Genomic DNA, 27,841 nt, shown 5'->3' on the forward strand with positions numbered 1-27,841 from the left:
AGACAACTGGCTGGTGTCCAATCAGCTGGCCTTCCTCAGTGCCCCCCATGAGATGACATGAGAGAGAAGCTCCTGAGGGCCTTTGTTGCTGGGGGAATGGAAGGGCCCATCTCAGGCAGGGGGGGTGGGGTAGACGTAGATCCTGCATGCACAGGACAGTTTGGTAATTTTCAAAGCGAGCTGAGCAGAGGGGGCCCTGTGCCTGGGTCCAGGTGTGAGAGCAAAGATAAGGCTGGGGCAGGTGAGTTAGAGGGTAGTTGGAGTTTCCTGGTCAAGGAAAAGACAGAACAAATGGTACCCAGCAGACAGCAGAGAGCCCAGTTCCAGCACCGATGGCCCTTGGCAGTCAGGGGAGCAGTTAGGGGGAGTTTGTGGGTTGGACAGTCTCCTGACTGGGGCCACCAGCACCCAAGAGAAGGCTGCACGTAGGTGCCTGCTGACACGGAGCCTGAATACCTTCCAGGGTCATACTAGGCCTCCTGTCAGGCCCACTCCCATTACCCTGCCCTTTCTCTGGGTGGAGAATTTCTTCCAGATTCCTTCATCTTGGCCCTAGGTAGGCACAGGATAACTCCCTGCCATGCTGGCTCTGGTACCGGCCATAGGCACCCTCCCTATATTGGACCCCACCTATATCCCACTCTCCTCTCCAGTCTTGGGACCCGGATGAGCTCACTCTGCAGGCAGCTGGAGTGTGCACGTTCCCTTTACCACCAGCTGGTTCGGACAGTCCACGCGACTGTCGCTGACTCAGGCGAAAGCAGACGTGTTGTTTTCAGTGGAAGGAGCAATATGACTCCTGGATACTCCAAATCATTGGAAACTAAAGTGCCTATTTTTTAATGTTAAACCTTGCATTTCTGGGATAAACCCAAATCTTTCATGATACGTTACAAATATCATGTATACATAACTTACATTGTTGAAATGAGATGACTAATATTCTGATTTTTACATCTTTGTTTATAGTTGAGAATATCCTGTAATATTTCTTTTTTATCCTATCCAGGATTGATTTTTTTTAAAAAAATCCTGGTAATACCAGTGTTTTTTTTCCTTTTATACTCACTCGAGAATGTGTTTATAGATTTTTTTTTTTTTTTTGAGAAAGAGAAAAAGGAAGAGAGAGAGGGAGAAACACCGATTGGTTGCCTCCCATACTGGGGGTCAAACCCACAACCCAGGTACATGCCCTGACCGGAACTGAACCTGCAAACTTTTGGTGCTCCAAAAGTTGGAATGATGCTCCAACCAACTGAGCCACCTGTCCAGGGTGGTAATACCAGTCTTTAAAATGAGTTTGGGAGTGTTCCCTTCCTTTTCTCCTACACCAAGACCGAGAGAGAGAGAGAGAGAGAGAGAGAGAGAGAGAGAGAGAGGGAGGGAGGGAGGGAGGGAGGGAGGGAGGGAGGGAGGGAGGGAGGGAAGGACTTGTCCAAGGCCACGTAAGTTTGTGGCCCAGATCAGGACTGTGGTCTCCTGATCCTGGGCCCAGGGGTCCTTCTAGACCCCTCACTGTCATTCAGCTACACAGAGGCCACAGCCCAGCCACCCCCTCTGTACCAAGTGTCCGGATCAGGAAAGTGCTGAGTAGATGAGTGGAAAACACACGTACAAATGGATGGCTGGATGGCTGGTGGATAGATGGATGGTGGTTGGTGGATGGATGGATGATAGATGGACTTTTCCTGCTTTGAGCTCTTGGCCCATCATGAAGGAGGTGGTTCAGTGCCCACACCCAGCCTAGAGCCACAGTCCTGGGTCAAGCTGACTCTTTAATGGCTGAGAGGTCTTAACACCTTTCAGCTCAGCTTCCCCATCCTGCCCATCAGGCTGTGGCCAGGGTGAACGGGCTCCGCAGAGTGGCCGGCCGATGGCAAATGCAGGCCATTCCATCCCAGACAGCAAAGTCAGCGGCTCCCTTGCTGGGACTGTGCCAAGGCCCTCAAGCTCAGGTGGGGTGGAACTTTCAGTGTGTGTGGTGGTGGAACGGGGTCCTGTCATCTGCCCTCCTGGCTATTGCTGAGATGCCCATTAGTCCAAGCAGGTGACCCATGGAGGTTTGGGTCTACGTCACTGTAGAGATGATGTCACATGGACTGGGTTCTGGCCCTTCAAGCACTACCAACCCCCAGAACCTACCTCTCTTCTATCCCCAAGTTGGGGGGCCTCCTTTCCACTCCTCTCCCCAGGTGTTCATATCTTGCCACTCCCCTGGCATAACCTTTCCCGAGTTTACACTTTTGAAAATAAAAAGCAGGAAAGGAAGACATCTTCAGGCAAATTCTGTTTCTGTGCTGTGACCTGCACCCTCCAGCCAAGGGGACAGAAATGACTTCCTGGAACCGGTAAAGAGAAATGATCTGGGAACAAGATATAAATGGCACCTCAAGAAGGTACTGTGCCTGCTGGCTCTGCGTGGAGGCTGCGGGGCTGGCATTTCTCATAAAGGCTTCCAACTACAGCCATCACTTCCCAACTCTGCCTTCAGTGACATCACATTGGGAGCTTGAAATCCAGCATGGAAATCGGCAAGTGCTACAATTCGGGGCTCGTTAAACACTTACCAGCATAGCACTGGGCAGGAGCCAAGGATAACAGCAGAGATAGGAGGGGCCAGATCGAAACTCACAGTCAGGATAAAGCCAAGGAGTCCCTCTCCTTTGTCAAGTTTATTTTATTAAAATATACAGGACTGAATATTGGTGGGCGCTGAGAACAGGAACCACCCTCCCAGGCCGTGCCCAAAGGAGACGCTTCTGCCATGCAGACATGCGGCTGGTCCAAATCCCAGCGTGGGAGACAGGCCTCTCCTGGCTGGAAGATAGCCAGTCTGGCGGAGGCCAAGGGGGAGAGGGGAATGGTGGTGACCCTCTCCTATGGCCTGGGCCCCTGAGAAGCAGAGATACACCAGCTGAGAGGATTGGGCTGGGGGCTGGATAGAAGATCCCTGAGCCAGGGAAAGCTGATGCCCTCCTGGAGGAAGGGAGGGACCCCCCCAGTCAGACTGGAGGTGGGGTGTCAGTGCAACTCCAAGGGGCGGACCACCTGTGGGTGCCAAGGAGTCCCCATGGCTGAATCAGACCAGTCTCCACGGCCTCTGCCATCTCATCTGTCTTTGCAGGGACCTGCTCACCTTGGGGCCAGGCTGAGCAGAAATGGGATGGTGGCCGATGGAATGTATATTTGGGAATGTTCCTCAGAAGGTCCAGTCATCTCTCCATCTCCTGGAGGTTCCTGTGGACCTCCCATAGACCTCAGGCCCCTCAGTCCTAACTGCTCTCTTTGGCCTCAAGTGGACATCGGTCCCATCCCCAGAGCAGAATCTAGCTAAGCAGAGTCCCAGGTTTGTGCTTTTGAATGTTGGTGAGTTGGGCTGGGGATGGGCTTTGAGCCCCAATTGCTCTGAGGCCCAGAACTGGCCCCAGGTTCCCTTCCCTGGGCCACTTGTATCAGGGCTACTGGGACAGGCCTCAGCCCACCAAGAAGGCCTTGTCTCTGAAAAGCAGTGTCGTCAACTCCTCTCGTGGGCTCAACCTGAGCTCTGGGGGTGCTTGTGCTTTTTGTATGGGGTTGAGGTGAGCCTGTGGGGAGGGCTGGCAACACTGCTTCAGTACCCCAACCAGAAGGGGGGCTCAACCAAACTGCTGTGCCAAGAGAGACAGAGGCTGAGGGACGGGGACGGAGAGGCCCTTCCCAGGCTTGTTCACCACCTTGGCTCCTGGGCTGCCAGTGACCTCTTCTGGGGACCTACGAAGACTTGACTTGGGGGGAACAGTTTAGCGGCTGAGGGGTGGGGGCACCCCCACCACTGCGTCCCCACTGAGCCAGGCCTGAGCAAGTAAAGAGGGCTTCTCCCACCCGGTGGAGTCAGCAGTCCCCTCACACTGTCCGCCAGGAAACCCAGCCCTGAGCTTCAAGGGCCCCTTCCCGGGAGGAAGGACAGCAGGGCCGGGGGCCCCCATCACTGGGGTGGAGCTCACCCAGGAAGCCTCTCCGGGAAGCAGCGGGCTCTGCCTCCACCACTTCTTCCCTAGTCCCACACCTTTGTCCCCACTGTTTCTCCAGGGTTCTGTGGCGAGGGGTATCCTGGGGGTGTGGTCAGGGCTTGGAATGGGTGGGGGCCAAGAAGACCAGAGCCTGGCCCATGGGTGGTAGGAAAGAAGGGCAGCAGGAGGGAGGGGTGACTGGGCACACACAGGAGGGGCCTTTGCTCCAGAGAGTGGACCCTCCTCTGCAGGGCAGATGAACACTTTCCTGCTCACAACCAGTGGTCGGTGGCCTGTGGCCTGTAGACTCTGCTCTCCCATCAGCCCACCCCAGAAGCAGCTGCACCCCCTGGCCTGGGACTGGGCTGGCTGGGGGTGTGGGGCTCATATGACCTGGACCTAGCTCCCAACCAGATGCAGCGCCCCTGCCCCGCAACCTTGGTCCCCTTTGCCAGCCTGGAGGAATGGTGAGCACACACGTTTGTGCACATGTGTGTGTGTGTGTCTGGAGCAAACTGTTCACTTTTTGCAAATATATTAGAAAAAAGTTTCTCATGGAGGCTGTTCCTGGCAGGATTGAGGTGGTGGCAGTGGCCACTTGGGGATCCCCCGTGTGTCCTAGATGACGTTCTCGAACAGCTGCATGGAGCTCATGATGTTCTCGTCCTGTGTGGAGAGGGGTCAAAGGGCTGGGTCAGACCCAGGTGGACAGGGCAGGGTGGTGCCCACCGCCGGCCACCTTGAGCAGATTCTGGTCAGGGACCCGAACCTCCACAGGGACCGCTCTGTGTCCCTGGGCTAGAAGGAGCTGGTCAGGCAAAGCTTGTCTTTGGCCCTAAGGCCTAACTGCAGCCCGTCTGGGAAGGGCTAGCTTACTGAAGGACAAACCTCCCCGGCCGGAGGCCAAGGGCAATGGAGAGGTCACTCCGGGAGCGAGGCAAGTGGCAGAAGTCCAGCGCCCTTCCTCCCCCACCCCCAAGGGTGCTCTGCAGAGGAGGGTCAGCAAAGCTGGGGAGGCTCCAGGTGCCTGTCCCCCAGTGTGACCCTGCCCAAGGGCCACACTGCCTCATCGCCCCCTGGCTGGCCCCACATCTGGACCCTCTAATTCAAAGCTCGGAAGGGCAGGGCATCTGCCCACACGGGCCATGGCTGGCAGGAGCGGGCGGGGAGGGGATGGGTTTAGATAAAAGAGTGAAAGTGGAGCTTGGAAGGGGGGAGCGGCTTGAGGACTGCTGGGGGCAGGACACTGAGTGTTCTCAACTCCCGAGGACACCTACCTTCTGACAGGTCTCCAGAAACTCATCAATGGTCACTACCCCGTCCCGATTCCGGTCCATTTTCTGCAACCCAAGCCACACTCTTGGTGAGTCTTTGTCTCACCAGGGACAGTCCCTGTCCCTGGCCTGAGGACATGGCACTGGGTGGGCCTCCTCCACCCCAACCTGTCCCCTACACTGGATCTGGGGCCACATAAAGTGCACTCCTCAGCCCCTCCCACCCCACAGCTGACCTCTCCCCAGTCTGCCCTCCAGCCCCAGCTGCTTCTGACAGCCTCCGGGGCTTATACTTTCCAGAATTCGCCCTGATAGGCAAGCAGGACAGATGGAGCAACTGAGGCACAAGAGGGCCACATGTCCCATGGGCACAGAGAAGTCACCCCAACACCACTCCTCTTGCAGTTTCCCTGGAGGAGCTGGGGGAGCTCTTGGAAGGCACCCAACGCTGGCCAAGATGTCAGCTGCCTTGGAGTCCATGGGCCCCAGCCTGCCCTGCGCCGAGGTTCAGCTGCTCGGGGATGCCCATTTAACCTCCTTGCGGAGGGGGAGACTCAGAGACGGGAGTGGCTTGCCCAGGGTGCCCTGAACAGGAGCCCCTTCCTTTTCCAGCCACCCTTCCCCTACATCCAGGCTGGAGCGCTCACCTGAAAGAACCTCTCCACGTGCTCCAGAGGCGCGTCCTCCCGCAGGAGGGGATAGGTGTGCCGGCCCATCATGTCATAGATGGACTTCATGATGGCCAGCATCTCCTGGAGGGGGCCGAGGAGCTGGCGTGAGCCTAGCTGCAAGGATAGGGAGGGTGCAAGGGCCGGAGGGGAGGGGGCTGCATCCAGGGGTGGAGGGCCCCTCCAGGGCAGGTATGAGTGAGTGGGGGGGGCCCCCATCGCTCTGTCCAGTGACAGCTCTGACCCTCCAAGAGAAGTTGGAGATAGATTTTTGTCTCCAAAATTTGAAACCGTAGCAACTATTTCATATACAATAAAATGTTTGAGCCAAAAGAACCCGACTGTGGCCCCGTGTGGGGAGGGCCCCCCTACTCCCCCTTGATTAGTGGAAGCCAAGGCCAGCCCCACTCTAGGCTGTGTCTCCCCCAGGCCCTTCTGTAAGACGGGATGATCCCAGGACACTTGATGAACTGGATGGAGACTTGTGCTGGGCACACAGCCCCACGCTCCCTGCACTGAGGGGTCCAGGGCTGAGAGCCCAGGAGGGTCGGAGAGCTCCCTGGTGGCTGTCCCCCACCTGGCCTCTGGGTGGGGAGGGGAGGGGAGCCAGAACACCTGGGCAGCAGCAGTGGGGGGAGGCAGGGCGGACGGGACACGCCCCCGTGCCCCGTACCTCTTTGGTGATGTAGCCATCCTTGTTGATGTCGTAGAGGTTAAAGGCCCACTTGAGCTTCTCCTGGACAGTTCCTCGCAGGAGGAGAGAGAGGCCAACCACAAAGTCCTGGGAGGGAGGGCGGGTGAGAAGGGACAGTCTGACTCCAGACTCTTTCCAGTTCGCTGCGTGGCTTCCACTGAATTCACAGCTCTAGAGGTGAGGCGCTCCCATGCAGAGCAACCATCAGGTTGACACAGTGTATGGATATGTGCATATATGTGAGTGTGTGCATGTGCCTGTGTGTGCATACATGTGCATGCCTGTGTGAGTGTGTGTGCACGTGTGCATGTGTGAGTGCATATGTGCATGCGTGCATGCATGTGTGACAGTGCACGTGAGTGCATGTATGTGTGTGTGGCGGGAATGACATGGTGGCTGATACCAATCTCAAGTAGACATTCGAACATATGGGGTCTCAGGCCATACCGCATTCTATGATGGGGGTGTCCTTTCATGAAGGAGGTGCCCTACTTGTAGTTTACCAGTATCTGCCTGTCCGGGTGCTGGAAAAGTTCCAGCTTCAAACACTAAGCTAACAGCACTCAATTCTGGGTCAGGACAAACCTCTGCGTGTGCTGGATACTGATTACTATTGTGACAAGGCGGGATGTTCCAACGGCTTCTGCATGGAAACGTCAACCGTTGTTACAACAGCTGGAGGGACACAAGTCTTTGCCACCATGCCCGAAAGCCTGCAGGCTGCGCCTCCCTGCCCCGCGGGTCTCCCCACGGTGTTCTGGAGGAGGGGGTGCAGAGAAGGCCTGTCCCAGGAAGGCGGAGGGTGGCAGACTATGGAGGGACAGTGCTGTACACCACGGGCTTAGTCCCCACTCAAATTTTATACTTTCTGGATCTGAGGAAGCCTGTGTCACAAAAGAGAAAACCCAAGGGAAACAGAGCAAAGCAATTTGGAAGAGACAAAAATTATTACAGGAGGAAAAAAACCTTAAAAACGATTAGATTTGGAGACTGAAAATCTGACATTCCTAAAATAAGAATAGGAAGCTGTTAAAAAGGAATAATTAAGAACAAGAAAGAGCTCTTGGGAATTAAAAATAAGAAAGCAAAATGACAGACTCGGAAGAAGGTTGGAGAAGCAAGTGGAATCTTCCGCGGGCGGCGGGAGGCAGAGCTGGGAGGTGGGAGAGATGGCGGTGGGGAGGCCCCTCCACAGGCGCCAGCGCGCAAACCGCAGGGCTGCCGGGGGGACGCAGGACACGGGGAGCAGGTCAAGGGGGAAGGGAAGCCCCCCCAGCGGGAGGCCGTGTGTGTCCAGGGTCCGCTGAGGCCTCGCACACCTGCGAACAGCGCGCAGTGTCACCCGTAAGCACATGTCCTGATGCCATTTCAGAAAACTGGGCACAAACAGAGGACCCTCCAGTCCTCCAGAGAGAAAAACAAAACCAAAGAGAAAAGCAGAATCAAGCCCCTTACACAGGGTCAGGGGTCAGCAGGCTTCACCTTCTGGGGACAACACTGGAGGCGGGAAGCCAGTGGCCCGATGGCCACCATCCTGAAGGCGCACGGCTTCCCGTCAAGGCTCCGGGCCCGCACAGCACGTCAAGCAAGAATGAAAACAGGATGGAGACCCTCCCAGACGTCCAAACACTCAAAAGTTACCTCCCACATACTCTTGTTAGGAAGCTGCTGGAAGAAAAGCAAGAAAGAGGAAGGTGATGGGACCGGGAACCAGGAGACCTGATGCGGGAGAGGGGGAGAGGTGCCCAGAAGGTGCCGGGCCCCAGGACACGAGGAGCCGGGGAAGCTGGGGAGGCGTCCGCAGGGAGGGGCCCGGTCAGATGACTGGAGAAGGGCCTGGGGTTGAGGTCACAGGCAGCAGGCAGGTGGAAACGCAGGACAGTTGTCAGTGGCGGCAAAGTAAGAATGTGTGCAGGAGAGGAGAGTGCCGCCAAGTTTCCCGCAAGGTTACCGGGCTCAAGCTCCAGGTTCAGGGTAAACCGGGAGCCCTCCTCCAGTCTCACTCCTGCACTTCTGTTGGACGCCGGAAATGGACAAGTGTGTGCCTGGGAGGCCCAAGTCCTGCTCACCGCAGGCGCACAGGCCACCTAAGACTAGACAGCAGGGAGGGGGAGAGGCAGCTACTGCAGACGCCGAGACAGTGACAATCGCTGAGACCAGAGAAGGCCGCCTCCTCGGGCCAGTGGGTGTTAACTGCTGTTTTCCAAGGTAGGCCTGTAACCTACGGGACTCTTGAAGTCACGTGTGTGTTTAGGTGAAGAAAGTGAAAGTAAATCAAGGAGAAGCCAGGGGACAGTCCTCAGGGGACCGAGCTGGGGTGAGGTCATCCCCGAAGCTTGTTCCTGGTTCAGGGTCCACTCAGCAATGAAGCATCAGAGTCTCTGAGTTCACGCCCCTCCCTCTCCTCTGGGCTCTGACAGGCGCTCCCGGCGGGGGGCAAAGGCACGGAGTCCCACCTAGGGCCCCTTCTGGTGTGGGCCACGGGAGGGCACCACTGTCCGCCCCTCTTGTCTTCACAGACCCGGGTCTGACGTGTGGAAGCCCTGGTGGTCTACCACAGCTGAGCAATGTCCCCGTTCAGTGTCCCTCAGAGTATGTAGTATAGTAGTGATGGTACCAGGAGAGAGGTGGGTGTGAATGTGCCCTGTGGGCCTCTGGCCCATCCTCAGTGACACACAGATGACCCCAAGTCTCCAGTCAACTTGCTAGTTCTAAATCACCAGCTCCACACAGCACAGCTGCGTGCAGGACCATCGCTAGTTGTATGTGACTCCTTGCTCTTAAATCTGAGACGTACGAAGCCTATCACATCCATAGCCCTGCTCTGTGGCGGCCCCTGAGGCAGAGCCCAAGGAGCCTGAAGGGCTCCTACAAGTGACAAAGTGAGGCAGAGAGGCCTCGGTTTCCAAACTAGGGGACCCCAGAGTGACCATGAGGGGCACTGGGTAGAGCACAGAGCAGGAGCTCAGCCAGGGGAGGGGTTGGAGGGCGTGACTGCAGATTGCAGACCTCTCTGGTTGCTCAAAGCACACCCTATGTGGTCAATGGCACCAGGAGCGGGTGACTGCAGGGGGAGGCACGGCAGAGGCAGCCACAGCCTCCCTGAGACACACACTGGCCACAACTGTCCAAGACAGGCAGCCCTGGGAGGTGAATGAGGTGAACTGGAAGGCTCCGTATTGCATCTGTGTGCAGCACTGTGCACCCGGGCAAGGGAGGCCAGCCCGTGTCCCTCCTGTGGCACACCCCAGAGGACCCAGGAGGACCAGAGCAGGAGGCAGGCCCTGGGGGAGAAGGTGGGACCGCGGCTTCACGTGGCGGTGCTACCTTTTGCTGGTTTTGCCAGTCTGTTTTCTGGTAGTCTTTGGTGAGGGCAGGGAAGTTACAATATTTTCCCATATCAGTAAATTTGAATTAATATGGGTCTTGTCTCTCAAGAACATGCAAAAGAATTGGGATCACTGTAAATGCCCGGAAACTGAGCCGAGTTTCCATTTCCAGAGCACGTTGAGTCTGAGGCGGTGGGGGGACTGAGTGTTACCCAACCCATCGGGACCCTTCCTGGCCTATGAGCAGCCAGCACGGTCCCCTGCTGGCTGGAAGGTCCCTTCCTAGAGCAGACCAGAGATCGAGAGGAAGATGGTCACGAAGAACAAGCACCAGGTGAAACCAGAGGAGGTACCTTCACATGCAGAGAGGCAGGTCCCACAGAGGGAGCAACCTGAGAGGTGCCAGGCAGAGGGGCCTCAGCACCAGCGCCCTCAATCCAGCCACTGACAGCACCGCCTTCCCCCGAGACCCACCATCTCCTCAAATGTATCAAATGACCCCTCCCTCGAGGGGTGGAGAGCGTTGACCACAGGAGGGAAACTAGACCTTCCTAACACCCACCTGGACACACTGGGGCCCTGCTGAGTAGTTTGAGCCTCTGATCTTAGAATGAGAGAAACCCCCACAGCACTCGGGTGGGCGCGTCACACTAGTGTCCTTCCAACACTTCACTCCCAGAAAATGGTCACAGGGAGGGGCCGGGGGACAGTGAGTTTCCCCTGCTAACCCCTCGATACTGATTAGATTTTCACTATGTGCAAGTATCACTGAGAACAGAGAAGCTGGAAACACTGCGCACACACACACACACATACACACAAGCCCTGAAAGTGTGGACGAGAGCGTGGGCCCTGTGGTCACCCGGATGGTGTGTCAGTGCACCGCTGGGTGGGCTGGCACAGAAGGAGGAATGCAGCAGCGGCAGGATGGATTATTACAACTACTGCTGTCCTCCTGCCCCTAGTCCGGAGGCTTTCTGAGCAGCCTGCTGGCCCTGTGGCTTTCCTGTCACCGCCCTTGGGCCGAGTGGTTATTGATCTTGCCTGCTCTCAGCATGGGTTTCCTCCCCAAAGAGGTTTCAGCTTTTCACCTGCAGCTATTTTTAGGGGCCTGGGCTCCACAGAGAAGCCTCCTTCAAATGATCCTGTGGCCTGGCCTGGGTGGAGCCCATGGCTGCCCACTGGGGGCATTGTGGGGGGACAGGCTCTCCCTTCCCGACATTGGAGGTACCAGGCTTACTTAGTGTCCGGCTGGGATGTAGGAGCCTGTTTGGGCCAGGTGCTCTGTCTGTTTTCTGACAAAGGAGGTGAATTCTGGGGCTGGGTGCCTGGAACCCCACTGTCAGCAGATCTCTGAGTGCAGCCTGGACTCCTTTTCAGGTGCAAGTTCACCCTGGGTTGCTGCCACCTTGGGGTGCCGCAGTAGCTCCCTGGGCTCAATGGGGCTGGATTGGAGGACAAGGTTGGGAATGGGGGGCCAGACAGCAAAACCAAATTCCACTGACTTCATAGTTAGGTCCAGGGCCAGCCAAACACCGTCCCCCGGTTCCCTGGGATACACACTGGACCATGCACACCAGGATCATGCCTGACCCTCTATAGAGCCCAAAGGTGTGGTGCCAGGGCAGAGGGACACCTTGCAAGCTGCAGGAAACATGGGAGAGTACAGCAGAGACCTACCTCAAAGCAGATGGCCCCGTTCCCGTCAGCATCAAAGGCATTGAAGAGGAAGTGCGCGTAGGTGGTGGCATCTGGAGGACAAGAGCACTGGCTAGGGTGTGTTGGGGTCTCCTAGCAGCCAAACCCCCACCTCAGGCAGCCCCACTGGGGGTCCACCTGTGTCCTGAGCTGGGGTCCCCCCTTCCAATGGGATAGAAGCAGCACCAGGCCTCCAGGAAACAAGTGGTGGCAGGGAGCATAGAGGTGGAGGTGAGGGTCCCCTCCCCATAAAGGGATACCCACCCTCTGCAGAACTGCCATAGGGACAAAGTGGGGGCTTTGGGAGATGCAGGGGGCAGGGGTCTGGCCTCAGACTCACCTCCCTGAGGGAAGAACTGTGCGTAAATGAGTTTGAAGGTGTCTTCATCCACCAGGCCCGAGGGACACTCCTGCAGCAGGAAGTCACCCCCTCAGCAGCCTCGGCCACCCCCAGCCCCGCGCCCTGACTCCTCCCTCTGAGGGATGCCTACTGTCCAGGGCATTGCTGGGCTCCACCAAGCCTCCAGGAAAGCCTAGTGGCTGGGAGGGGCGAGGCAGGAGGGGTAGGTGGGGGAGTGGCTGGGCCCCTCAGGCCAATCTGGTCCCTTCATACACCCCTCCCTTGTGCCAGCTCATAAACACACAGAAAGGAGCATGGGACCTTCAGAACAGATTCTGGGGCTTGGCCTACACTCTCCGGACAGGTGTCCCACAAAACATGAGCCTTATTAAGGCCCCAGGATATCTGCTGTTCCATGAAAATTTCTAGAAGGTCTGCCTGGGCCAGAATCCCCCTTCCTGGAGCCAGGGGCAAAAGGGCTGGGTGGGTCAGGGCCTCTCCTGAGGGGTGGGGATCACTCACGTTCTTGAAGCCCCTATAGAGGGACTGCAGCTCCTTCTTGGTGAACTTGGTCTGTGCCTGCAGCTGCTCTAGCCCCTCTGGCTGGTGGCGCACCATGGACAGCTCCAGCTCACTGTCGCTGCTGTCTGGAGGGAGACACAGACCCAGGAGGTGGGACATGTAGCCCTTCTTCTCCATCTTGTCACAGGATGTGTGGCAGGCCAGGGGCTGATGTCAGGGGTAGAGGGATTCTCTTTGCATGACAACTGGGTATGGCCACACAGGCTGCACACTGCACAAATGGAGGGGCTATAGTGGAGCAGCATGCCCAGGCCACTTTGTCTCCTTGCTCCTCACACAGAGTGGGCCCTCCCCACTCATCTCACCTGGAGCATGCCCACCTTGTCAGCTGCACAGTAGGACATGGGCTAGGAGCTGGCCCTGTCCTGGAGAGACAATCAATGAACAAGGGGAGGCAGGTGGGATAAAGACAGCAAGACAGGCTCAAGGGACCCCAACCTTCAAGATCCAATTTGTGGCCACCACCTCCTTCATGTAGTCCTCCCTGACTTCTGCCAGGAATGGGGAGAGGACCTCTGTTGGCCCATGCAGCCTAACACACTGCTGCTTGGCTGCATCTGGTGGGGGATCTTACATTGGGACATGAGGTCAGACCTTGAGGGTCCATTGGTCATGGATTAGCCCTTTTCTTTAATAATAAGATATCCAAATGTTAAAAAATTATAGTTGCCTCTCAGTAGGCATGGATTTCAGTTGATCTATTTTTCTGTTTATCTTTTTTTACCTTTTCCTAACTTTTTTGTGTGTGGCATGCATCACTTTTATAATACAAAATAGAGCTATACACAGAGCAGCACTGAGTACCTATACCTGCTGAGCAACCTGATCACATAATTACAGACCTTCCACCACCCTGTCACCATCCCTGCCTCTACAGGCACCCCGAAGAATGGTGAGTCCGTGGTGATCTGTAGCCCCTTTGCACTGCCCACCCTGTGTCCACAGAGCCCAGAACGGTGCCAGGCATGGAGTGCTAACCTCAGCCTTCAGAACCCTCTGCTGGGCCTGCTCCATGCCCCATCTCTCCCAGAAGCACTGCCCACTCTCACTAACCCAAGAGCAGCCTGCAAACTGCCCAGCAAGAGGGCTCTATTGCCTTGGTCATGCACACTCCCAATCTCCAAAACAGCTATTTCTTTTCATACCTTCCTCTCTTAGAACTGCCAATACACCTTATCTCCCATCCTGCCCTTCAGGTTGATTCCAATATCACCAAGAAAATAGAAGACACAGAAGAAAATATCCCCAAGTTCCTGCCACCACACCTACCCATCTACCTGCATCTGGTCCAGACCTCTGCTTTCCTGCCTTCTCTGGGGATGACCTGCCCCTGTCACAGGCTAATTCCTCCACTTGCACAGTGGGTACAGGACCCTCCCACCTACTCAAGCATCAGGCTCCAGAAATTCTCCCTATTCTTTCCTCTCTTCTTACCATCATTCTTTCCCTACTTCAGGATCATCCCATCACCATATAGACATCTGGCAATCCTCAGTCAAGTTTAGTATAGGCAAAACTTGCAAGCCAGCAATTCCACTCTGGATTATAACATCCTAAATAAAATCTTACCCAGCTAAGGGGACCTGCAGAAGTATGCTCATGGCAACAGTATTTTTTTATAGTGAGCTGGAGGCATCCCAGGGGTTTGTTAGAGACGGGATGGGGCCCTAGCTGGTTTGGCTCAGTGGTTAGTGTCACCTGTGGACTGAAGTGTCCCAGGTTTGATTCTGGCCAACGGCACATACCTCAGTTGCAGGCTCAATCCCGGCCCTGGTTGGAATGCATGCTGGAGGTAACTAATCGATGTGTTTCTCTCACATCGATGTTTCTCTCTCTCCCTTCCACATTCTCTGAAAAGCAATGGAAAAAATATCCTCGGGTGAGGATTAAAAAAAATTTTTTTTTTAAAAGGAAAGAATGGGGAAGCACAATATGGGGGATGTGCACCAGGGAGAACTGTGCCGTGGATTAGAGGTACACCTCAATACACAGATCCAAGAAACTCAGTGAACCCCAAGAAGGAAAAATAAAAAGAAAAACACATGCAGGAACAGCATGGTCAAAATGATGAAAACCAAAGATAAACAAGCAATCTTAAAAGTAGCCGGTGGGGGAGAGGAAGACCCTACAAGAGAAGAGCAATAGGAAAAACAGCTAACTTCTCTTGTGAAATTATGTAGACCAAGAGACAATGGAACAACTTTCTTTCAAATTGATGAAAGAAAAAATTCTGTTAGCCTAGAATTTTATATCCAGTGATAATATCCTTCAAAAATGAGGGTGAAATAAGGGCATTTTCAGATAAACGAATGCTAGGGAATTTTTTGCCAGCAGAATCACACTATAAGAAATGCTAAAGGAAGTAAGTACTTCAGGATGAAGGAAAATGATATAAAAATCAAGATCGGAAGGAAAGTAAGAGGAAGCTGTAAGAGGAAATATTTTGAACTGAAAGCATTTGAAAAGATAGCATATCAAAATTTGTGGCATGCCCGGCCAGCATTGCTCAGTGGTTGAGCATTAACCTATGATCCAGGAGATCACAGTTCAATTCCCGGTCAGGGCACATGCCAGGGTTGTGGGCTTGATCCCCAGTAGGGGGTGTGCAGGAGGTAGCCGATCAATGACTCTCTCATCATTGATGTTTCTCTCTCTCTCTCTCTCCCTCCCTCCCTCCTCTCCCTTCCTCTCTCTGAAATCAATAAAGATATATTTTTTAAAAATTTGTGGCATGCAGATAAATTACTTACAGGGACATTTAAAGCATTAAATACCTATTTTAGAAAAGAGAAAAGATTTTCAATAAGTAAGCTTCCACCTTGAGAAAATAGAAATAGAAGAGTAAAATAAACCCAAAGCAAGCAGAAGGAAGGAAATGGGAAGTGATAAGAGCAGAAACCAATGAAATTAGAAACCAAAAGATTAGGGAACATCAATGAAATCAAATGATGGTTCTTTGAAAACATCAATAAAATTGATAAAACTCTAGCAAGAATGAAAAAGACAAAAAGAGAGAGAAGGCACAAATTACCAATATCAGGAATAAACAGGGGAAATAAGTATAGACTTTCTAGACATTAAAAGGATAAAAATGAATTATCTGGAACAAGTCTCTGCACACAGATTCAATAACTGATAAAATGGAACAATTCCTTAAAAGCCCAAGATGAAAGATATAACCTGAATAGTCCTAACCAACATTCCCCATGAACATAAATGCAAAAATTCTCAACAAAACAATCACAATTTGAATCCTTTGATATATAAAACGGATACACCCCAAATGGAGTTTTCCAGGATTGCAATGCTGATTCGATATTTAAGAATAAATTAACATCATCCACATGTCAATAGTCAAAAGAAAAACACATGATCATATCAATGACGAAGAAAAATCATTGGACAAAATTCAATGTCCATTCACAATAGTAAAAAAACAACAAAGCCAACTTAGTAAATGAGGAATGCAAAGGAACTGCCTCACCTTGATGAAACACACCTACAGAAAACTTACAGTTAACATCATATTTAATGGTGAAAGGCTGAATATGTCTTCCCCCTAAGATTAAGAACAGGCAAGAATATCTGCTCTTTCCTCTCCTGTTCAGCATTACGACAAAATCCCTAGCCAATGCAAAAAGGTGGGGGGGGGGAGAGAAAGGGAGAGAGCAAGGAAAAGCATACCGATTAGATTAGAGAGAAAAACACAAACTATCCTTATTTGCAGATGGCATGATTATTTATGTAGATAATAAAAATATATATATTAAAAAACACCACCTCTAATAAGTGAGCTTAGCAAGGTCACAGGATACAAAGTTAACGCCCAAAATCAATCACATTTCTATAGACCAGCTATATACAATCAGAAACAAAAATATAAAAATAATAGTATTTATCGCTTGCCCAGCAAATGAAATACTTAGGCATAAATCTAACAAAACATGCACATAATCTGAATGCTGAACACTACAAAATACTGAGAAACTACAGAAGCTTGACATAAGTGAAGAGACATACCATGTTCATAGATTGAAAGACCCAACATTATAAAGATGTCAATTATCTCCAAAATTATCTACAGATTTAACAGAATTCCAATAAATATCCCAGGAGGATTTTCTGTAGATGTACAGTGTTTCTAAAATTTATATGGAAAGGCAAAGGGAATAGAATAGCTAAAATAGTTTTGAAAAAGAATTAAGTGGGGGAAATCAGTCTATCAGACTTTAAGACTTATTATACAGCTACAATAACCAAGACTGTTTGGTGTTTGAGGAGAGACAGACACAGAGATCAATGCAACAAAACAAATAAACCAGAAATAGATCCACACAAATATGACCAGCTGATTTTGGACAAATGTGTAGTGGAGAAAGTATAGTTTTTCAACAGATGGTGCTAAAAAATTGGACATCCGTTACAAAAAAATTAACTTTTACTAAACCTTATATCTTATATAAAAATTAACTCAAAATGGAGCACAGATTTAAATGTAAGACCAAAAAACCCATAAAACTTCTGGGGAAAAACATAGAAGAAAATCTTCATGGCCTGGGTCTAGGCAAAGAGTTCTTAGACGTAACACCAACAGTAAGATCATAAAAGAAAAAAATGATAAATTGTACTTTTTCATGAAAAGTAAAACTTTTGCTCTGTAAGAGAGACTGTTAAATAAAAAGCTAAACTACAGACTGGGAAAAGTATTTGCAAATCACATATGTGACAAAGCATATTCAGAATTTATAAACAACTCTCATAACTCAGCAATATGAAAACAAACAACCCAAATTAATAGATGGGCAAAGGACTTGATCAAACACTTCACCCAAGAGGATCTACAGATGGCAAATAAGTACATAAAAAGGTGTTTAACACCATTTGCAATGAGGGAAATCCAAATTAAAACCATAATGAAATATGACTACACACCTATTAGAATCACTTAATAACAAATATTGACAACATCGAGTGCTATTAAGGAGCGGAGGAGCGGGAACTATAATACTTTGCTGGCAGGAATGACAATGGTGCTGACCTTCTGGAAGTTAGTGTGGCAGTTTCTTATAAACCTACACTTACCACATGACCCGGAAGTCCCACTCCTGGGTATTTACCCAAATAAAATGAAATCTATTATATTCACACAATAACTTCTGCAAATGTTTAGAGCAACTTAATTCACAATCGCCAAAAGCTGGAGATAACCCAAGTGTCCTTGGACCAGTGAATGGATAACCGAACCGTGTCACATCCACACAGTGGAAGAGTACTTGGCAATGAACGTGAACAAACTACTGACAGCCACAGCAACAGGGACCGATCTCAAATGCACTGGCAAGTTAAAGATTCAGACTCAAGAGGCTCCTTAATGTAAGATGCCAATCATACCATATCTTGGAAAAGATAAAATTATAGAAATCATAGGGAAGGAGAATATATCAGGGCTGGGGGCAAGGGGTGGGCTGACTACACGATGAGGGAATTGTTTGTGGTGATGGACTTATTCTGTACGTTGATGGTGGCAGTGGTTACATGTCTATGCATTTGCCAAAATTCACAGAACTGGGAGACACCAGACACATTCGTGCACAGAGGATAGACCACATGAGGACACAGGGAGAAGGCGGCCACCTGCAAGCCAGGAAGAGAGGCCTCAGCAGGAACCAAGCCTGATGACGTCTTGATCTCAGATTTCTAGTCTCCAGGTTTATGAGAAAATAAACTTCTGTTGTAAACAAACAAACTAACTAACAAATGAAACGAAACAGAACAAAAAAACACACACAGACATAGGCACCAAAAAAGGCCAGTGGCACTGTATGTAAGTTTTAAGAAATAAAAGTTAGAATAATACCTCTAGGGGAGGAAGAAATAGGGGAATAAAAGGAAAAATAAACAGAAGAAGGGGGGTTTTAAATAAGTCAAGACTGACACTGTCCCATGAACTAAAGAGTATAAATAACCTGCCCTGGCCGGGCGTGGCTCAGCGGTTGAGCGTCAACCTAGGATCCAGGCGATCGAGGTTCGATTCCCGGTCAGGGCACATGCCCAGGTTGTGGGCTCGATCAATGAATCTCTCATCATTGATGTTTCTATCTCTCTCTCTCCCTCTCCTTTCCTCTCTCTGAAATCAATAAAGATATATTAAAAAAAAAAAGAGAGTATGAATAACCTAATCCTCTTTCTCAAAGGCCAAAAAATAAAATAAAGCAACCCCCCCAGACATATATACAGGTGCACACACGCGCGCACACACACACACAAGGGTGGGCAAAGTAGGTTTACAGCTGTGAGTATGTGAACAGTTTATTCTTGTATTATTATTATTTTTTAAAAATATATATCTTTATTGATTTCAGAGAGAGAGAAACATCAACGATGAGAGAGTCACTGATGGGCTGCCTCCTGCACGCCTCCTCGCTGGGGACTGAGCTGGAAACCCGGGCATGTGCCCTGACCGGGAATCGAACTGCGATCTCCCGGATCCTAGGTTGATGCTCAAACCCTGAGCCACACCCGGCAGGGCTATTCTTGTATTATTATTTATTAATTCTTGTATTACTTACTTGTATTATTTGTAAGCCTACTTTTGCCCACTGCCTATATATATGCTGCCGTTTCTTCCACTGGAAAAAATAAAAACAGGAATTCAAATCTCCCTTTGTCGTACTTTCCCCTCCAGCTGTTGTCTCTCCCTCTCTCCTTTTTGGTTTTTTGGTTTTGGCTAATCCTCACCGTAGGATATTTCTGCCATTGATTTTCAGAGAGAGTGGAAGGGAAGGAGAGAGGAGGAGGGGGAGAGAGAGAGAGAAACATTGATGTGAGGGAGACACATCGATTGGTTGCCTCCCGACAGGAGCAGGGGAACAAACCCGCCACCGAAGTACATGCGCTTGACCGGGAATCGAACCCGCGACCCTTTGGTTCATGGGCCAACACTCTAACCACTGAGCAACAGCGGCCAGGGCTCTCTCTCCTTTAACTCACTGTCTTCGCTTCCTCTCCTCCTGTTCTCTCTTGAACACGCTCCTCTGGGGCATTTGCCCACTGCTCCACACAAACTGCTTTTAAAAGGATCACCAGTGATCGCCACATTGCCAATCCAGTGGTGAAATCAGTCACCTCGATTCCTAGGTCTTATGGGCAATACAAGAATGAAAATTATAGTGATGACATGACTGGACCTTAAGGATATTATGCTGCATGAAACAAGTCAGACAGAGAAAAACTAATACTGTACGATCTCACTTAGGTGTGGAATCTGAAACAAGCCAAACTCGGAGACACAGAGTAGAATGGTAGCTGCCAGGGGCTGGGGGTGGGGGACACGGGGAGCTGTTAGTCTAAGGCACAGACTCCCAGTTATAAGGTAAACGAGGCCCAGGGACCTCATGTACAGCATGGCGACTACAGCTAACACACTGTGTTACATACTTGAGATTTGCCAAGAGAGCAGATCTTATATATTCTCACCATCTCCACAACAAAAAATAGTATTTACGTGAGGTGATGAATATGTTAACTAATTTTATTGTGGTCATATTTCACAATATATACATGTATCAAGTCATTCTGTTGTACATCTTAAATTTACACAATGGTGTATGTCAATTATATCTCAATAAAGCTGGCAAAACAAAAAATTATATGCTCATTTCACTTCTGAGCACAGATGAAACCCAATGTTAGCAAACTGAATCCAACTGTATTTTTAAAAAGTAAACGTACACTATTAAGAGGATTAAGAGGATTTTACCTATAAGAGAATGAGGGAAAATCATTGAAAATCTTAATGCAAAAAAGGCATTGATAAATATCCGCATCTATTTATAATTAAAGCAAATGAAAACTCTTAGCAAACTAGGAATTCAAGGGAACTGTCTTAACTCAATGCCACTTACATTTTCAAATCACGTATTTATTTACAGAAAATGTTAGACTTAGGGGTAAAGTCTCTTTAAGATCAGGGCCACAATCACAAGGTTGGCCTCAGTCACCACTAACTGACGCCCTGCCAATGCTCCATGAAAATTTCAAAAAAGAAATAAATGATGTAAGAGTTGGGAAGTAAAGGACAAACATCATCTGTAGATAATATGGTCCCCAGGGACCAAAAGAACCAACATATGTGAGAATTTGGTAAGGTTGCCAGATACAAGATTCATTTATGAAAACCAATAGCAATTTTCTATACCAGTAATAACCACCTAGAAAATATAATAAAAAGGTAACATTTATACTCTCAATAAAAACTAAAAAGTACCCAAGCATTAACCAAAACTCAAAGGACCTCTATACAGACAGATAATCTGAATAAATGAGACATTCCATTTTAGATAAGACCGTATAATATTATAAAGATGTCATCTCTCCTCAAAGTACTCTATAAACTCAGCACACTCTCAATCAAAAATCCAGCTGCCCTTTTTGAAGATCTTGATAAACTTACTCTGAAATGTCGAATAAGGAATAAAAAGTCCATTAAATTCTAGAAGAGAGCAGTAAAGAGGGAGCTTTCCCTGTCGGGTGCTAATGCATACGGCACAGTCACTGCAATAAAAATTGTGTGGTTGGTACAAGAACAAACCAACCAACAAGCAGACCAGTGAGCTCAGGAAAAGAAAGAGGCATAGAGGGGACTTCACAGGAGACAGGAGAGGCGGGACTGTGCGGTCGATGGAGTCAGGAAAGCTGGCTCACCACATACGGAAAATAAACCTGGATCCCTTTACGCCACGTGCAAAAGTGGGCTCCAGATGAATAAGACCCGAACATGAAAGGTGAGCTGCAGCGTTCAAATAAAACGTATCTTGCTAACTGAAGGGTAGGGAAAGACTCCTGAAAACTTCCAATGTTCAAACCATAAAGGGGGGAAAAATGGATGAATTGAATCCCGTTAAAATTAAGGATTTCTGTGCAACAAAGGGCACTGTGACCAGTTAAAGACACTCAGCAGAATGGGAGAAGGCAATGTCCAGCGTTCACAGCTGACAAAAGAATGTCTAAAACAGATAATCATCAGAAAAGGAGACCACTGAGCTAAGATGCAAAGCTCAGGAAGCAGTGCCCCGCACACAGAGAGCAGGTTGTAAATGTTAGTTCTGGCAGAAATAATCTAGCCCAGAAGGCCCCGGGGGTCACAGACCACTGACTGTGTGCTAGAAGTTAGTGGGCAAGGAGGTTGCACTTGACAGGCTCTGTGTTGCAATGGGCCTCCTTCATTATGTTCTCTATAAGGTCCGGACGGGCACCTGATCCCCACTGGCCCAGGCTGCTGCCTGCTGGGCTGGCCCAGGGAAGGGAAGAGAGAGGCGGGCTCCGAGGGGGTGGTTTCTGGTTTCTGCTGGACAGGGAGGTGGGCCAGAGCCCCAGGCCTGACGTTGCTGTAGGCTGGGGGGCTCGAGCAAGGCCCTCCCTCCCAGAGTCTCTGCCTTAACTGTTGCTTATCTGGACACGGTCTGTGGTTTCCGAGAAGCTTAGTCAGGAATCTCACATGAAGTCTTACTTGGCAGCCTGTCAAGTGCATCATCCCTGGCCACTAAGGTCCAGCACAGTCAGTGGTGCGTGACCTGGGGTCGTATGGGTAGGTCATTTCTGCCAGAAGCGATGGGAGCAGACACTTACAACGTGCTCCCGAGCCGGGCACTGCTTCCTGAGCTTTGCACACATTCACACATTTGGTTCTCATTTGGGACTCTTCCCGCTTTAGACTTGGACCCAGGAAGCTGCCTCCACTTTGAGCTCTTGACACCTGCGCTATAAGAGGCTGGGACATGAGGCCCCCGCAGCCTTGCAGAGTTAGAGACACATCCAGGACCATGTGCCAAAGTTCAGAAAGGTCCTGGCTCTGCTACTCTCTGACTGGGTACCCTTGGGCAAGTCAGTTACTCTCCCTGAGCCTCAGTCTCCTCATCTATAAAATGGGACTAATATGAGGACAAAATTACGATATGCACAAAGTGTCTGAGAGGGCACTCGCTAGATACTGGCTTGCCATTGTCCTCAGCACCCCAGATCTGGAAACTGCCTAGGAGCCGAAGGAGTCCTTACAGAGTTGTGGTGATCCAAGAGCGGCGGCCCCTGCCAGGGACAAGAGCACCCAGGATGCTCAGAGCATCACCAGCGCCAGCAAAGGTAGGAGAGGATGCTGGGGGGAGGAAGCAAGGAGGGGGCAGGAGGAATAACAGTGGCCCCTTGGGCCTGCTCTAAGCCAAGAGTCGGGTGGGGGGTGTCTTCCAGGCTCCTAGGTCACCCTGGCAAGGCCAGACCTCCTGGGCACTGTGCGAAGAAGGCAGCTATAGAGGGTTGGGCTGCCTGCTGGAAGAACAGCGGCGGTGGGCCAGGCCACCAGTATCGCTGTTATGGGCATGCTCCATTCTCCCCGTCGCCCCTCTGTTCTCTTCACCCACCTACACTCCAGCCTCACAAACGAGCCTCCAGACATCACCGAATGTCCACTGAGAAGCGAACTGTCCTCAGCCGAGAGCTACTAGTCTAGAACTTAGCAAACCTGGACTGAGATGAGAAGCCGCCAGAGTCAAGCCCTGGGCCACAGGTATGGACACAAAGGTCTGTGTTGGTGTCAAGAACCAGGCTGGTCAGCCCAGGTGTGCCCCACACTTAGGGGTGTGTCAGAGCTGAGTGCCACTGTTAACTTTTACACAGGGCCGTAGTTACCCCACCTCTGAAGTAAACAGGGGAAACCAGTCTGCTATTATCCTCACTCTACAGGTGAGGAAATTAGGATACACCAGTCGCCCAGTAAGCTGGTGGCCACACCAGGCCGGAACTCCCCTTGACAGTGTCACCAGGGAAAGAGACTGGCAAGGGAGTAGGGCAGAGAGAGGAGGGCCTTTCGACTCCTGCATCTATTTCTAGAAACCTGCCTGCCTACCACCCGGATCCATTAGTTCCTAACAATCCCCAGGGGCCTCATAACTCTGGTTCTTTCAGATGATAACTACAGAGGCTCAGAGAGGACAAGAAACACATCCCACTGCGCACACGCAGGCTTGGAGAGGACCTGGGCATCAGTTCCCTTCCCTCCGTGCCAGCCCATATCCAGGCTGGGGCCCAAGGGCTGGGGCTCCTCACAGCCCATCCGACAGTCCCTTAGACACTACCTAGACAATGGCCCTTCCAGGCCCCGGTCCCCATCAACAGGGAACATCTGGAACCCTCTCCCTGGGATGCATGTAGATAGGGGCCTGTCTGCGTGAGTGAATGTTTTCAGCAGGGAATCCCTTCTGTTAGTACAACTAGTCACTGCATTACTAGTTACTGGATAAAGCTTGTCATTTATCACACGCCAAGAACAGTTCTGGGGCCATGGCAGCCTTACTGACTAGTTATAAGCCTGCCACAGGGCAGGAATTATTATTCGCCCCACTTTAAAGAGGGTCAAACTGAGGCTCAGAAAGGTTAAGCCAGTATGTGTGGGTGACAGGCTCCCAGCTCAGACCTGGCTGACTCTGAGGTGCTGTGCTCCTGTCACAGCATCAAGACCTCAGAACTTCAGGGGGGACACGTGGGCAAATATAGCAGGGAAGAGAAAGTCATTTGAGCCTGAGGCAGATGTTTTAACGGGTTGAGTAGAGCATCTGTAGTTTTGTGTATACTCTCCGCCTCATGCAGAAATCCATTCTCCTTAGGAATCACAACGGCCCACTTCAGACTGGCCCAGACCTGTGAGTGAGATGCCTGGTAGCACCTCCAACCACATCCCTGACTGTCCTAGAGCCACCCTTCTGTCAGAGCAGCCCCTGGTGAGCACAACCGGCTTGGCCTGCCCCTGTGGAGGGAGGTGAGACTCCCCCACACCTATCGCAGGTTGAGAAAGGATAGGGAATAGAGGATATGCTAGAGCCTGGCAAGAAGGAGGGTTCCACAGCAGTGCGGGGTGCTCAGCCCCCCACATGTCTGCATTTCCCACTGGGCTGCCCATGACAGATTACCCCTGCCAGGGTCAGCATCCAGCCAAGTGCAGACCTGGCTTGGACAAGTTTCCTCTCCAAGTGCAAAGTTTATGGTGACACCTCTCAGAACCGCCTTGAGCAATTCTTTCTATCTGGGCCTCCTGAACTCACCTAAAAAGGTGTGATGGAGCAGGATGGCTTCTGAGGGGCACATGGCCATGAACTTCAGGTAAAGAGCCAACCCTGGGCTCTGAAGACAGAATGGAGGTCAAGCCTGTCTTCCTGGCCCTGTGCCTCTTCCTGCCCCCAGCAGCCCTTCAGAGGGACTGAGGTGCATCCCCATGCCCAAGGGGCTGCAGGCAGTTCAGAGACAGGGTCAGGTCCTCCCTCCTCCCCCTCCTGGGGCCTCTGGCTCTTCAGTACCAGGAGCTAGACCCTGGCAAGGTCAGCAGAGCGCTGAGGTGGGTGGATGCCCACCCTCCTCTGAAAGGACAGCAGGGAAACACCGGTGACATGAACAGGACCAGCTGGCCCCTTCGCTGCAGTCCAAGGGTAGGGGACTGCAACTCCCTCTTTGGGACTGCGGGAGGACAGGTTACAGCCCTGGTGAGTCAAGGTCCCCTTCAGAATGGGTGTGCCCTGCGGGGGCTGCTCCTCCCAGCCTGCCCAGAGTTTAGGGAGGCACCAAGGGTTGGGAAGCAGCTCCAAGGCCAAGGGCCCCGGCCAGGGGTCTCCGGGAGGCGGCAGTGCCTGATTTAAGAGTAGGTCTGTGTCCTCCGTTAATATTTTATTGGAACAGAAATGTGGTGGCTGAGGGTTTGGTTACTGAGTCTCGCCTGTCAGGGGGAAGTAGATGTTGGATGGGGGCAAAAGGGACGGCCCCAGATGCAAGGCAGAGGCCTTAAGTTACTGGCCGCCCGGCGCCGGACGGAGGGTCTTCCAGCCGCCTCCACCCTGCACCCCTCCCTCGGCCGCGCGGCCGGAGCCCGCAGAGCTCCAGGCGGGCCCGAGACGGCCAGGGGTGCGGCTCGCGGTGCCACCTGGCACCTCGCTCACACCCACCTTAAACCCCGCGGCTCCGTTCCCTCCGTTGCTGCTCGGGCCCGAGACCTCTCCGACCCCCGAGTCGCAGGCCCAGCCCTCCGGGGCCAGGAGGCCGCCCTGGCGGCGGAGCTAGGCGTGCCCGGCCCGAGCGCGCGGCTCCCTCCCCGCAGACGCCGGCCCCGGCAGGGGGCAGCGGGGCCGTGGGCCACGCGTTACCTTCCATGGAGATGGGCTCCAGGATGCCGAACTGCTTGAGCACGGCGATGAACAGCAGCACCACCACGGCCATGGCGCACAACTCCATGCCCTGGATGCCCATGGCGGCCCGCGCGCTGCCTCCGAGGCGCCGGGCCGGTGTGGCCCGCCGGCTCCTGGAGAGGCTGCGGCTCACATGCCCCCCGCAGGCGGGGCTGCGGGTGTCTGCGGGGCCTGGGCCCCGCGCAGGGTGGCGGCGGCGTGCTGGGCCCGGCCGAGAGATGGGACGCGGCGCGGCAGCCGATCCCGGGCGCAACTTTCCGAGTCAGTCGGCAAACTTTGAGGCACGGCGGCGGCGCGGGCCAGAGGCGCCTCCATGCCCCGCACCGGCGCCCTGCCTCTCGCCCCCTCTCCCGGCCGGCGGGAGCAGGTGTGCCGGGGTCCCGGGCGCTCCTGGCCACCCAGCCTCCATCGCAGCTCCCGGCGCGCTCATTGGCCTGGGCGTGGCGACCACCCGGGAGGCGTCCCCTAAGGCCCCCCTCCCCCCGCGGCCGCCGCGGGCCCAGGAAGGGCGGGGGGAGGCGGCCCCGCCCCGCGCGGTTCAGCCCGGGACTGAGCCTGGCGCACGGCCACCGCTTCCCCGCCAGCCCCGGGAGGCCGCGGGGTGGGCGGTTTCACCGGCCCGTCCGTGCAGGAAGGGGTCGGGGAGGAAGAGAGCTCGGCGGCATCGCTCCCGGTGGGGTGGAGGCTTCCCGCTCCTGGGTGAGGGTGCGGAGCCTGGCCGCCGCCGCCGCGCAGAGTTGGCCATCGAAGGATCCGGGAAGCCCTCTGGCCCCGGGTGTTTTCCATAACCCAGCCCTCTGCTGGAGATTACATTTGACCCCGGTCTACAAAGTTCTTCAGTTCTGGAAACCCGGGTGCACTCGAGGCTTTAAGAGAGCAGGTGGCCTTTGGCACTAGAGCCCGCGAAGCTGAGTTCGAGTCCTGCCTTAGCTGCGCGGCCGTAGCCTCCTCCGGGAGGGCCTGGTGCCTGCCTTTCCGACTGTGGGGAAGAGCTCAGCGGATGCCTAGCGGTGCGCGCCGGCGGGGAAGGGAGTGCTAACTAGTTTGTGGATCGCCTTTTTCCTGCCGAGGGCACTGGGTAGGAAAGACAAGCGGCGGAAAGGAAGGAGAGAAGGAGGGGAGAGGAGGGCGTGGCAGGGCGGAGACCGGATCCGCCGAGCGCCCGAACCCCGGACGCCCGGAGCGGGGCAGCTACTCTCTGCTTCCTCCAGTGGGCGCTGCGCACCGGCTTGGGTTTCGGGACGCGCGCACGCTGCCGCGGGCAGGTTCTGTCCTCAGGGTCCCTTAGCGGAGGGAAACCCACACACGGTCCCCGCCCGTGAGTGTGAGCCCTGTGTGCACCTGGGGCCTGAAAAACAGCAACTCCTACGCGTGGAGCCCCTGCAACGCATTCGTTCCACCTTCCAGCACATCCTAGGGCTGTGCGCTGGGTGGGGTGGGAAACCGCAGCTGCGCTCTGAGGGCCCTTCTGGGGCTTACGGATGGAGCCGAGTCTATAGGGGTCACTTGTCATCCTTGAGGGCCCCCCCAGTGGGCATGTTTCTCCCCCTATTGTACAGGCGAGGAAAGCGGGACTTAGAGGGTGGATTAAGGTAAGGGCACAGGTGCAGCCAGGCCTGCTGGGCACAGCACTGCTTACCTGGACACTGAAGGGGAGGAGGCTGCGGGGGGGGGGGGGGCTTTCTCTGGGCCTCACAGTTCGACCTCACTCTTTAACACTGGTTAAAAGTCTGAGTTGTTGGAGATATTTTTAAAGGCCTGTAAACACACGGTGTTCAATTCCGTTTCAGTTCAGTGGGATGTGATGAGCCTCCACTGACCAAAGGCAGAGTTGTAAGCAGAGAGGCTAAGGTGGCAGAGATCACAGCCCTGCTGGACCAGGCAAGTTACTAAAGTACATGAAAGGCTATAGAAGTTAGCCTCCTTCGGATAGTGCGGGGGCTCTCATGGCCCTTTAAGGTGTGTTCTGGAGCCGGGTGTGTCTAGGGTGCCAGATGCGAGAGTGATGAGAGAACAGAGAACCAAGCAAACAAAGGAAGCCAGCTTG

General features: G+C 52.7%; 1 protein-coding gene across 3 annotated transcripts in view; it reads right to left on the reverse strand.

Moving 5' to 3' along the window:
- Positions 1 to 2,641: 2,641 nt before the first annotated feature.
- KCNIP3 (potassium voltage-gated channel interacting protein 3) overlaps positions 2,642 to 27,841 on the reverse strand; it is a 63,478-nt gene continuing 38,278 nt past the window's right edge. For 2 of the 3 annotated variants that reach the window (XM_081156461.1, XM_081156463.1), the window contains 7 exons: positions 12,515 to 12,639; positions 11,993 to 12,062; positions 11,635 to 11,705; positions 6,605 to 6,712; positions 5,911 to 6,015; positions 5,267 to 5,329; positions 2,642 to 4,655 (listed from right to left, as the gene is read on the reverse strand). In XM_081156461.1, the coding sequence (XP_081012587.1) occupies positions 4,608 to 4,655; positions 5,267 to 5,329; positions 5,911 to 6,015; positions 6,605 to 6,712; positions 11,635 to 11,705; positions 11,993 to 12,062; positions 12,515 to 12,639 (590 nt within the window). In that variant the 3' untranslated portion in view covers positions 2,642 to 4,607. Of the gene's footprint in view, positions 4,656 to 5,266; positions 5,330 to 5,910; positions 6,016 to 6,604; positions 6,713 to 11,634; positions 11,706 to 11,992; positions 12,063 to 12,514; positions 12,640 to 25,752; positions 26,226 to 27,841 lie in introns of those variants that run through there. The other variant, XM_081156462.1, reaches the window with a different exon arrangement.

This window comes from Miniopterus schreibersii, assembly GCF_964146895.1.
Source record: "Miniopterus schreibersii genome assembly, chromosome: 13".
In the NCBI taxonomy this organism is placed as follows: domain Eukaryota; kingdom Metazoa; phylum Chordata; class Mammalia; order Chiroptera; family Miniopteridae; genus Miniopterus; species Miniopterus schreibersii.